The 13,632-nt window shown below is 30.5% G+C and overlaps 1 protein-coding gene across 1 annotated transcript; it reads left to right on the top strand.

The window, feature by feature from the left end:
• The first annotated feature begins 12,305 nt into the window (after positions 1–12,305).
• LOC111371931 (zinc finger MYM-type protein 1-like) lies at positions 12,306–13,424 on the top strand. The gene has a single exon (XM_022994079.1). The coding sequence runs from the start codon at positions 12,306–12,308 to the stop codon at positions 13,422–13,424; it is 1,119 nt and encodes a 372-aa protein (XP_022849847.1).
• Positions 13,425–13,632: the final 208 nt, after the last annotated feature.

The raw sequence follows: 13,632 nt of genomic DNA, 5'->3' as shown, positions 1-13,632 counted from the left end.
TATATTTTTCAAATTCTATTTTAAAATATATTCCCCATGATCCTGGTAATTTATTATAATACATATCTTGATATACTTCTTGATTTTCATTACTATAAAATTGAGTATAATAGTAATCTTTGAATTCACAAGTATATTCTTTAATTTTACACATATCACAAATTGTTAGATTAATTAACTTAACTCTTGCATTGTCTTTTTCTCGTATTGCTTCTTCTTCATAATTTCTTAACCAATTTTCTCCTAAGAATTCATCTGCAATATATTCTACCAATCTTTCTATTCCTAGTTTATCTGATTTTATTATTTCTGTTTGTACATTTCTTTTTATTAATGATTTTGTATCACTACTAATTCCTTCCCACCAATTTCTAACATTTCCTTCAAAAGATGCAATTAAAAAATCTATTCTTCTTTCAGTATTTTCCCATGTATCATCTTTATTATATAAAAAGAATAATATCATTGAGTCTGCCCAAGTTATTAAGGCTTTCTTAGTATCTATTTTGCAATCTAAGTCTAATTTTGTTCCTCCATGGTTAACAGGTTTATCATAATTATTATTTAATTCAAATCTATTACTATATTTATTTCCTTTGGACGGTTGTTTATCTCTTATTTTATCATAAAATTGCCTATATGGTTTATTATACATTGGAGCATAGCTTTCATCTGGATCTATTGATTCTTGTTTAGAGGTTCCTACATGATTGGGTCCTCCTCCAGTATTCATTAGGATTTGGTATTCATCATCTATACTTTCTAGACTTAAATGATCAAAATTATCTATAAGTAGATCTAATTCTTCATTCATCTTCTTTGTCCTGATTTTCTTCAATTTTTTGTTTACCTAATATTTTTTCTCTAGATTCTTCTTCTTCTATTATTTTAGGTAATATATTTTTTCTAAACTCATCATCCATACTTCCTGTTTCTATTATTATATTTTTCCTTTCAATATGTTTTTTTCCTATTCTGGTTATTTCTTTTTCTATAAATTTTTTATCTACTCTATTATTTTTTTCTTCATTTTCTTTTAATTTCCTGACTTCAAGTTTCAATATATTTATATCATTTCTAGCTTCTTTTATTTCATTCTTAATTTCTTGTACATCATTTATTAATGTTCTTATTAGATGTTTTAATTCTTCCATATGTTCACTGATTGACATTTTATTTATTTTTTGATTGACAATAATAAAATACTACACACTCAGCATTTTTACATTCTTTTATCATTTTATCATACTTTTGTTTTATAATTTCAATACTTGTCAGTTCTTTTAATTTTTCATAATATCTTGCTTTTTCTTTATATCTTTCTTGTTTTAATTTTAATATCTGTTTTTCTTGAGTTTTAGTTATTTCTCCAGGTATTAATAATTCATCTAAAATTTTATTATTTATTAATCTTATTCTTTCTAACTTTCTATCTAAAATATTTTTAGTTTTTTCCATTATATTTTATGATGATTCATATATTTCTTTATAATACAACTCATTTTCAAATATTTCACAAATTATTTCATATGTACGTCTATCTTTGATAAATCCTACAATTAATTTATGTAATATTTGTTCCTTTATTTCTCTAGGTAAATTCCTAGTTATATATAATGTTATTATTTTTAGTTTATTAGGGATAGGGTTGTAAAATATATAACATCCTTTTTCTTCAATACATTGATAATAATTATTTATTTTTAAGATTTCCATGATCTCTATGGCTCTGATACCAACTCTATGGGTGCTACTATGAGCGAACAAAATTCTAATAATCTAATAATCAAAATATCAAAATTTTAATCTCATAAATTTTTAAGTAATTCTTCAAAGTCTAATAATGTTTGAGAATTTATAATATCAATATCTGTTATCATATCTATGTCTGTTCCAAAAGGTATTTCATATTTTGAGATACTTTTCTTTCTTTTTTCCAATTTATCTATTATATCTTGTATATCTTTTATGATTATTGACCTTACAATTCCTTTAGCGAAATTTTCTAATAAGTTTTCTTTAAAACATTTTAATATTTCTTGTGATGCATATAATTGTTCTTGATATCCTATCTTATCAATTTCTTTTTCAAATTTAATTTCTTTTTTATTTTTAACAACCTTTTTTATATTATATGGTCCTCTCTTATATTTGGGCTTTTCCATTTTATAATTATTCATTGATAATTTTTACAAATTTTTAGAAAAATTATTTGTTGGATTTTTTAAGGACTAAAAAAGAAACTTTTTATTATATAAAGGGTTGGTTGTTAAATTTTTCCAAGGATATTTTGGGTAGTTTCAAATTTCTAAAAAAGTCAAAGGTCATTTTGGAAAAGGTTATATACTATTTGGGCCATTTTCATGTATATCCCGTGGGAGGGGTTAGTTGAAACGTGTTGATTTTCTGAATGGCTGTTATGTCACGGGTAGTGGAAGTAAACTCTATTTATATTGGTCGGTGAAAATAATGTTTTTTTTTATTTTTTTATTTTTTTGGGGGCCCAAAGATAATGAATTTCTTTATTTTTATATACTATTTGTAATTTCTCTTTTACACAAATTTTGTAGACACTAGAATATTACATTGGGACAAAAGCGTGTATGGGATGTTCAATGTACAAGATGGAAATCTAATTGACATGTGCTTTCCACAACTTAATTAATATATGAGTGAAATAATGAAATTGGTCAATATTTAGATTTTTTTTTAAAATCCACTAAATTAGAAAAATTACACGTCGTAAATTTGTTCAATCACTAGAAATTAAGGATGATAGCGTCAAAGTTAAATTTTGTTATACTAGGGAAAAAATATGATAAGTTTTTCTTAGTAACTTTCAAATTTAACTTCCATGATTTGAATGAGCTAAAATTTGTTGTTGAAGGATTTGGTTACATAGAAACTAGTAAGTCGTAGTTTTGCAATTGTAGGTAAGGTACATACAAAAAGTCCATTTGGAATTGTATCTCATAATAGCCTATGAATAAGTAATCGTCTCGATTTAAGATTCAATTGATTGCAATATTTTTTTTTTTTAGTAAAGATTCAAACTGATGAATAAAAATTAGTTCCAACAGATATTTGAAGTTACGACAAGTCTACAATAATAATATTATGAAGTTTGCATTTATTCAAAGCTAGATAGATGAATTATCTAAGGAGCATATTTGCAAGCAGATGTGAAATGACACACTCAATAATTAAGCCCTTGTTTGACACCCTTTAAGATATTAATACTTTTTTCTTTTTCCTTTTTTTTTAAAATACACATTTTTCAATAAAATAATATTACATGTAAATCAAAAAAAAAAAATTCCTTCTTTATTAACCACACATTCTCTCAAAAAAAATACTAAACAAGTGCTAAATTAAATTAGTTGAATTAATATTCAATGTCATCGTTGCATCGCATGTAAGCAACGATACTTAATAGAAATTGGTGTCAGGATATGGGGAGAGGGATCTAGAAGAGGGAAAAGGGTATTACCACTTACTACACGTGATTTAGGGGGAACAGAAGATGGATTACTACTAAAAAATTACTCTCCGTATGTTTGGGTACGATAATGATTTTCATACCAAAAAATGTATAAGATCTTACTACATCTCTACCATCGCTTTCTATTAGTTTGATTTGAAGCTCTATCGCTTCATATGGCTATTGATGACAAATAGGCCGTCCATAGTCAAAACACACCATGTTGACGTTTAGCAAAGCAAAACCAAATAAAACAAGACTTGAAAACTTGTCAATCTTCCCTCCTACATTCTCATACTTAACAAATCTTGATTTTTAAATTTTCCATCCGAGTGTGGTTCAAGAATGTCCTCAGAAAATTTGTCCACAATCCAAAACTAATAATTTCTTGTATTAAAAATAAATTATTCGATATGGTAAACTATACATTATTGAGTAATATTGACATTAGCGTCACTCTGTCAATAGTATAAAATTTCAATTTCTTTATAAGTGGGTTTTAAGACCAAACAATTTTTTCCAAGTCTTCAACGGTTTGGCCACAATAAAAAAAAAAAAAAAAACCCATTATTTTCCAACAAATAACAGTTATGAGTACAATATGGGTTGCACCATTTAACTCAAGTAAATTACATGTCCCGATTGCCAAATATTTCATTTTATTTCTTGTTCAGCCGTCCAAAACACGATACTGATTATTTCATCTCTAGTAGATTAATGTGTTTCAATTTCACGAAAAATTATAGATTAAAAATTCATTGCAATCAATCACAAATCGCCTCACGAAGACAAATTGCACGAATGATGAGACTTAAACCTAGCAATATTCCACTGCTATTCAAATAAATGACAATTTATTTTTCTTGAACAACCTTGTGGAATTAACTAGGAAAAATTGGTATTATATTGCCTAGTTGGCAATTAAGATATTCCAAGAAAGGGTATACTATTATTAACTGGACTAGTAATATCACGTCAATTGAAAATGTCATGTAAACTAAGTAAATCACCGTTTGTGGAATATTTCTTCTTGGCTACATCCAATTTAAATAAATAAGTTTATCGTTTCTCAATTTGTTTAAGAGTATAGATGAGACAGATCAACATTGCAAATAAACATAAAGAATATGTTAAAAATTTTGTTATTATTATTTTTAATAAAATGTGTTTTAGCATGATGTAATTAATTCTATGCTACAAGGTTGAATAGGATTTAAAACATCTCATGTTGCAAAAGTTTGTGCCTGTATTGATATCACAAAAATCTTGACTGAATTTTAATTTAGGTGTTTAATTATACAATTACGAAATCGTACACACACACACACATTTATAACAAATGAGGACATTGTCAAGAAATCATAGAATGCATCAAGTAGTGTGAATCATTAGGGGATATGCATCGGATTATAGGATAATATTGTTACAAGAACTTGTCCATGTGTAGTCATCATCCGACACGAGTATTGATTTGACTTCCACTACTGTACGCCTTGATATTTAGTTTTAAATACAATCAAATGCATTTTAGACATTTTAATAATCTCCAACTTGATGGTTACTTCTTTCATTAATATCCTATTCTTCCCTAATCACATTTGAGCACCTTTTTGCAAGTTTTTCCACCGCATGTAGGCCTTTTCTCTTATCCTACTCTAAAACTTAGGTGCCAAGAATTGTTTCAAGATTCTCTACTTTGATACATAACAAAAATATTGTTTCTAAACTTCAAGAGATACTTGAGTAAAACTCTCATTAACATTTTTATAAAATCAAGATATATATTTGGCAAATGATGAGACTCAAAAGTAGTCAACAATCCACCCCTCTTCAAATAGTTGACACTTCGATTTTTGTTGAACGACCTTGCAGTGTTTATCTTTTTTTTTTTTTTAAGTAAACTCTTCCATATTGCCTAGTTGTCAAAGATAAGTAAGCTTGCTTCTAAAAGTAGCTTTCAATTATTGATTGGACAAGCAATAGGGCATTGTGTGAAAATTTCGTGTAAACTATAAATAAATAATCATTTTTGTGGAAGGTTTCTTCTCGAATATATTCAGTTTAAATATATGTTTTTCATGTCTTTTTTTTTTTTGATATTTTAGATGGGATAGTTTAGCATAACAGAAATAATTGAAACACGTCTAGATATGTTGAAAATTTATAAATTTTTTAATAACTTGAGTTTTTGCTTGATATAATAATATACTACGAGGTTGAATAAGATTTAAAACATCTCATGCTATGTGCTTGTAATGATATTACAAAAATCTTGACAAGATGGAGTTTATTAAAGCTTTTAGAATGCCACCCAATTTTGGTACGTACATGTTATTTAAGTGTTTAAATACACAATTACAAAAGCATATAGTGGCAACAAATGAGGAAATTGTATAGAAACTAGCATCAGACAATGTGAAACTTTACGGGATAGGCATCCGATGATGGGAAGATATTAAATTGACATAGGTACTTGTCCGTGTGTTGTTATCATCCACCATCAATATTGCTTCTAATTTGTTTAACTTTACTCCTTGATATTTAACTTTACTCCTTGATATTTAGTTTCAGATATAGTTGAATGCGTTTGGGACATTCTAACAAGTTCCAACTCCATGGCTATTTCTTTCATAGTTAGCCTTTTCATCCAATCCAAATTTAAGCACCTTTGAGCAAGCTTGGCCACTGCAATAAGCTCTTCTCTCTTACCCTGCTCTAAGACCTGGGCGTAAAAAACTATTTCAAGATTTTCTGCTTCCATACATATCAAAAATCTTGTTGCTAAACTTTTTTTGTCGTGACTTAGCCAAAGATATTGGCATGCGCCCAGTCAAAAGCTCAATAAGAATAGCTCCATAACTATAAACATCACATTTTTCGATAAATTGATTTGACTGGAAGTACTCTGGATCTGTGTATCAAAATTTTCCTCTTACTAGTGTAGTTGGATGAGTATGATTCACTGCAATTGACCTTGAAATTCCAAAGTTTGAGACTTTGGCTACATATTTTCATCAAGCAGTTATATTAGTTGACTCAATGTCTATGTGATAGATGGGAAAAGATGTTTCACAATGAAGATAAGCAAGTGCTTCCGCCACTTCTATAACATTTTCCAAGCGCATTTTCCATGACAAATGGGAACTCAGCACTATTGCCAAGGATATGATAAAAAAGGGTTCCATTGCAAATGAATTCATAAACTAATAAAGGAACCTCTATTTCCAGCAACAGCCTAGTAGCTTAATTGAATTCCTATGAATAATTTGTGAAAGCATGACAACCTCATTAATGAATCGCTTCACTTGATTTGAATCTACCAATTTGGATTTTTATTGCTATGATTTTTTTGTTAAGGAACATTCATTTATAGATTGTCTCTTGACCTCCTTGAACAAGTATTCGACTTACGTTAAAGTTATCAGTTTCTTTTTCTAGCTCTTTAATAGGGAAAAGTCGTGTTTTTCAAGAATTTCTTCATTTGTTGAAATTTGTTGTTGTAGTAAGATAACACCATTTTGTTTGTAGATTTTTTATTTGCACTTTTTGATTTTTCTCTTCTTCTAAAACTTGAACAACCAAAAACAAGTTGACAACAATAGTCCGTTCTAGTGCCCGAGCCTACCCCTAAAAGTATCAAGGTATAATTATATATAGTTTTCTAGAGTAGGAATATTGATCTTTTTTGTTTGTTTACTAATTTGATTTTAAGAGAACAATAATATAGTATTACGAATACTAATACTAAAATTGTGAGTATAGGTTATGATATCTTCGGCCACATGAATTGTCATTCATCATATAAAGCTTCCTATATTGTGTTGTCTAATTTGTTTTAAAAGTTTAATATTCATACGTTTTTATTTGGTTAATAACAATTTATAAAATAACAAAAAGATTAAATTAATCTATCTTTTCTATTATATTAATATTTCCTATTATATTAGATTAGTATTAGTTAGTGGTCTAATAATAAAAAAAATTTCAACAAGCAATTGTATAATGTTAAATATTTTATTATATAAATGGGCACTTGATTTTATTTAATAATTAATAGTAACATTAATAGGAAAAATTAAGAAAAATAATTTCTACCAGTTGTTTATAAATATGCAAAAGATTAATAGAAAATGACCTATTGCAAAGTTGCTATGGGACACCGTCACTGAATTACAACCAATATCATCTCTTTTGCCATCACCATGATTACCATTGGGGCATGAACAATGATAGGAACCTAGAGTATAGGTACTTGCCTGGTAAGTGTATTTTGTACACTTATCTAGGCAATTAAATTGGAGTATTTATTAGTGATTTAGATGAGTTATTGTTTAATTTGTGTTAATTATGTTTGTTAAGTTGAACTCAATGCAAATTGATGGAATTGGAAGAAATGAATGAAAAATGGGCAAAAACGAAAGAAATTCAAAGTTTGAGAACCAAAGTGTAAATGCTCAATAGTTGATTCAGACAATAAAATAATGATTGAAGATCACATATGATCAATTGGATGCAATTTGGAGGTAAAAAGAGTAAAATTGAGTTGAAATATTTTCATAAATCAATTTCTAGTCGAAGAAGTTATGCTCTGGATTTTAAAATTAAAATTGAGATCCATTTTTTTTTATAGAAAAATTTCTATTTCGAGAAGAATTATAGCTCTTTGAGTTAGCTTTCTAATACACTTTGAATCACCTTAATCGGACATTAGGAGAGAAAGTTATAACAAAAATATCGAAAGTTAATCAGGGACAACACTGTGCAAAATGGCATGCGCGCATGAGACAATTCTAGGGTGCACACAAGACACCAAAATTTTGACCTAGAGCCATTTGGATCAATGGCGTGCGCGATGATTATGCCTATGAGCGTGGGGGCCTTTTTCGCAGATAAATCAGCAGTTTTCTTTCGCGATTCAAACTCTTTTGGAACCCAAATTGGATCCGATTTTGACCTATTTCCTGACTCTTATAAATAGAGAACAAAGGTTACACATTGAAAAACCCCCTCTCTTGCTTCTTCATATACAATAGTATCATCAAATTTGTCATAAATAAGAGGTCAATCACGTTAAATAATTATTAGATTTTTTAATATTGAACTGGTTAGTAAGAGTAGACTACTTTAATTAAGTATATATAGTAATTTTTAAACAAAACTAATCACGGTATCCTAGGTAGGATTGCCCTCGTATCCTTCCTTGCACTTATAGTGATATCCTCCAAAACTAAGATTGGAATCATAAATAATGCAATAACTATTCTTTCCACATGCATAATTAGTGAAATTTTGCTCCACGATGCAATTATAGCCACCGATTCTCCAGTCTAACATCAATGGCATACCTATAAACTCTTCATTACTACGTAAGAATGTTGTTGAATCGTCAAGATGAGATAAACTAAAATCGAATTTATCATAATCACCTATCCTTCCAACGAAGGCAAAGTTGTATTGGAAGAATTTGATATCTCGACCCCAATATGCATGTCTAACAATTCAACTCGGAGACACTCACTTTTGGATATGGAGGTCTGGCAACACCCCGTGCCTGGACATGACCCAATTTGAATATAAATTGAAAGGTTGCCACAATATGACGCACAAGTAACACTATCAAAGGTATTTGTTAGGTATGAATGTTGTGATGCCATTGCTAGGTCATTGAAACCAATGGACATGATTTGATTTGTATCTAACAAGGAATAAAGACCATCCAAAAGTCCCATTGACATAGTAAGTTCTATATCTTGTTATCGAATCCCATACTATAGCAGGCCATTGCCAAATGTGCCTCGGAGTTCTTAAGATAGATTTGGGTTTATGAGATAATAACAACCTTGTGGGAACACATTTCGTAGCGAACTAGGAGGTAAGGTTTTGGAGGGTTGAAAAAAGTACTGTAATTGATTTTGAAGTGTACGTTCCTAGACAGGGGCGGATTTAGCAGTGGACTGCACTTGGCTGCAGCCCACTGTCTTCCAGGCCCAGATGTAAAAAAAAAAAAAAAATTGGGTTTGAATTCTAATTATTCAGCCACATCAGCCCACTAACAAATAAATTCAGTGGGCTAGCCCACTTTAAAAAAAAAATTATTTGTAGCCCACTAACCTATATAATTTTAGGCCCAAAATAATACCCATTCCATTAATCAAATAATTAATCCCCAATTCCCAAACATTTTCCATTCCTAATGTACAAAATGAACTCACACAAACAGCCAACATTTTCCATGCCGGTTTGTGACGTTTGTCCCTACTCGTAGCCACCGGCCGAACGAAATTGTTGATTACCGACTGGCCCGACTCAAGCCTGCTGGCTGCCTACCGATTCGCCGCCTCAAACCTGCCTGCCGACGACTTGGGTTAGGTTTTTAGGGTAAGTAATTTACTATTTAGTTTCTTGTTCAATTCATCAATTGTTTGTCTTTTAATTTGATTTCCAGAAACAGAAAGTAAATGTGAAATAAATAATGAATAGCTTGGAGAAGTAGAAAAAATTGGTTTTCCGTTTTCAGAATTATCGCCCCTGCTCGCTAGACTGGTGGTGAAATAAGAAAGGCTCCTAATTGGCTAATTCCTAAACTTATTTGGGCTTGCTTTACTTTGGCAATTGCGGTGTGGTCAATTGTATAATTTGTATTGTGCATGTTTATTGTTAATTTAATGTGCTTACCTTCTCAGCATGAGTATTGATACAAAATATATGGAGAATGCTGGATAAGAATTAAAGAATAATAAGTCCTTGTTTATTAATCTTAACATACTGAGATTAATTCCCAAAATAAGCTTGCTGTAAACATGTGACTTCACTAATGCTTTGTTTTGTTATGTAGACTCTGGATTCTTGAACAATATTAAGCCATCATTTTTAGTAACTTATAAGTTATTTTTACTATCAAGTTAAAATCAAACTTTAATTTTAATTACATATTACAACTACTATTCATTATTATTCACATATTTCATAATCTCCATTCTCCACCAATATTCATCCTAAATAATTCCTAATAAATCTTTCCTGAACATAGGCTAAGTTAAAATCTTTCTATTTTACGGTCAAGTTTAGTCAAATATTGTATAGCTAGCATGTTCTTAGATCTTACACAATAAACTTAGTTCTTGTTTGATGAAGTTTTTCTTTGCTATAAAACGGGTCTAACTCATTTTTTCACTAGATCAATACCTAGGAGAACTCATTGAAAACTACAAATTGAGTTGAGGGGTCAATTTATTTTCTCCTATAGTTTTTTTTCCTTTTAATAATATGGGTATTTTGATCTGTAAGACTATAACATAATTAATACATTTAAAGACAGAAAGCCACTTTGGTTTTGTCGAAGTTCTATATTTATGTAAGAGAGATTTTAGTTGACTGGCCATTGTTTGTCTTGTCTAGGGTCATTGAGTTGGATATGTCTGATCAAATGCAAAGAAGTTCAAGTGAAGTTTAATATATAGAATTTTGTGAAAGGGATGGGAAGGCATTTCTAGCTAATGTGTTTTGCTGTTTTTAGTGCATGTGATAATCTAACCTGGTCTTAAATGTTTGGGACATATGTAGTTTAGGGAATGACTTTGATTTTAAGTCATTAGGGGTTTTATGAATACCATTTCCTGCCAACCATTGTTGTAGGAAGTTTTGCTTCAAATGTTCCTATTGGCAGATGAATGATTTCAATGAAGTACATTACCAGATTTCAATGTTTTCTGTTGATGGTTCCATCTATTTGAGTCAAATATGATTTTATTTTTGCTTCATGAATTGATCTGTCCTTCTTGTTCTTCTTGTTGTAATTATGATATCTATTAAATAGAAATACTTGTCCCTAAATTGCTTTTTATTTTTATGCTTTTAGATTTAATATGGAGGAAGATCGACCTTCTACCAAGAAAGGTAGAACCTTATTGTCTTTCTTTTCAAAAAGTAACAAATCTCAGGATTCTCCAATTCCTACAGTGTCCATTCCTCCAATTTCATGCCCTGAAGTTAAACGGCCTTCATCTTCAAATCTTAATTTTGAACCATCTGATTCTATTGAACGAGACCTGGAAAAAGAAAGCAAATATGTGAACATTCATTTAATGAACGTGATCAGATTCGGCGGGCTTATCTAAATGTTGGACCTTGTCAATCAAAACTTTTGGAGTATCAGAGCAAAGAATGTGGAAAGCAGAAACATCGATTTCAGGAACATTGGTATAATCAGTTTCCTTGGTTGGAATATTCGCCTTCAATACATAAGGCGTATTGTTTTTATTGCTTCCTTTTTCTCAATGATAGTACTCCACCTAATATTTCATCATTGGTTACTATTGGATTTGATAGTTGGAAGAGGGTTAACCAAGGAAGTAAATGTGCATTTCTTATTCATGTTGGTACAACATCGTCATCGTTTCATAATGGCTGTAAGAGAAGAGCTGAAGATCTAATGAAACCAACTCAACATATTGACAAGGTAATGCATTCTGTATCAAATGAGGAAAAACAGAAAAATCGTTTGCGTCTAAAGACCACTATTATGAGTGTTAAGTGGTTAGCTCTTCAAGGTTGTTCCTTTAGAGGCCATGACGAATCTCCATCTTCACTGAATCGTGGGATTTTTATTGAATTGGTGGATGCATTTGCAAAAATAAATATTGAAGTAGGAAAAGTTGTGTTGAGTAATGCTCCCAAAAATGCTACATACACGTCTCCAGACATTCAAAAAGAAATTTTGAGCATTATGGCAAATAGAGTACGACAATGAATTCGTACGGAAATTGAAAATGCAAAGTTTAGTAATCTTGTTGATGAAGCACGAGATGAATCTTCACGAGAACAAATGACTATTATCCTGAGGTTTGTGAATAGTAATGGAATTTTGACAGAACGATTTTTTGCAATTAAAAGTGTTAGTGACACTACCTCATTAAATCTTAAGAATCAGATTTCTGATGTTCTTGTTCGTTTCAACCTTCAAGTGCAAAACATGAGAGGCCAAGGGTATGATGGTGCTAATAATATGCATGGTTCTTGGAATGGACTACAGACATTATTTCTTAAAGATTGTCCATATGCATACTATGTTCGTTGTTTTGCCCATCGTTTACAACTCACATTGGTTTCTGCAGCTAAGGATGTCTCAGATATTAATTCATTTTTTTCTCATTTGGACAATGTTATTAATATGATTACATCATCTCCTAAGTGCATCAATGAGTTGAAAAGTGCCCAAAGAAAAGAAATTGAGCATTTGTTAGAAATTGGAGAACGAGAGTCCGAAAGTGGTGCTAATCAAATTGGTAATTTGCAACGAGCCGGAAGTACTCGTTGGTCTTCTCATTACAACTCTGTAAAGAGTTTGATTGATATGTATGCTGCAACTTGCAAGGTGCTTGAGTATCTTAGTGATCATTCTCCAAGTACAAGATCTCGATCCGAAGTTGGCGGTGTATACAAAACCATAACAACATTTGAATTTGTATTTATCTTGCATTTAATGCGAAGAATATTAGCAATTGCGGATGTTCTTTGTCAGTCCCTTCAAAAGAAAACTCAAGACATCTTAACTGCTATGAGATTTGTCCGTACTACAAAAACTATCCTTCAGGTATTGAGAGAAGATGGCTGGGAAGAATTTCTTAAAGAGGTGAAATGTTTTTGCTCAAAAAATGATATACATGTACCTGACCTTAATGGTTCGTATATGGTTGGTCGTTCTCGTGATCGTGAGTATCCTACCATTGAACATCATTACCACTTTGATATTTTCAATGTAGCTATTGACTTTCAGATGATGGAGTTAGATACAAGATTTAATGAGACATCAATAGAGCTCCTTTCTTTCAGTACAGCTTTGGATCCAAAATATTCTTTTGAATCATTTAATATGGATAATATTTGCAAGCTTGCAGAGAAGTTTTATCCTGAAGATTTAAGCAGCAAGATATTTATTGTTTGAAAGTTGAGTTGCAACACTATCAAAATGATGTGATTTCTGAACCTCGATTTCAAGTACCTACACTTTCTGATTCATGTCGGGAATTAGTTGCAAGCAGAAGGTCGGAGAGTTACGTCATTTTGATTAAATTGATTTGTTTAGTACTGACACTACCTGTTTCAACGGCGACTGTGGAGCGAGCTTTTTCAGCAATGAAACATGTGAAAAT

Source organism: Olea europaea, chromosome 23 (genome assembly GCF_002742605.1).
Source record: "Olea europaea var. sylvestris chromosome 23, O_europaea_v1, whole genome shotgun sequence".
Taxonomy (NCBI): Eukaryota; Viridiplantae; Streptophyta; class Magnoliopsida; order Lamiales; family Oleaceae; genus Olea; species Olea europaea.
This window is presented reverse-complemented; position numbering and strand designations above follow the sequence as displayed.

What these genes read in the sequence shown, in the direction of transcription:
- LOC111371931 (XM_022994079.1), top strand. Translation starts at nt 12,306, where the DNA reads ATGACTATTATCCTGAGGTTTGTGAATAGTAATGGAATTTTGACAGAA.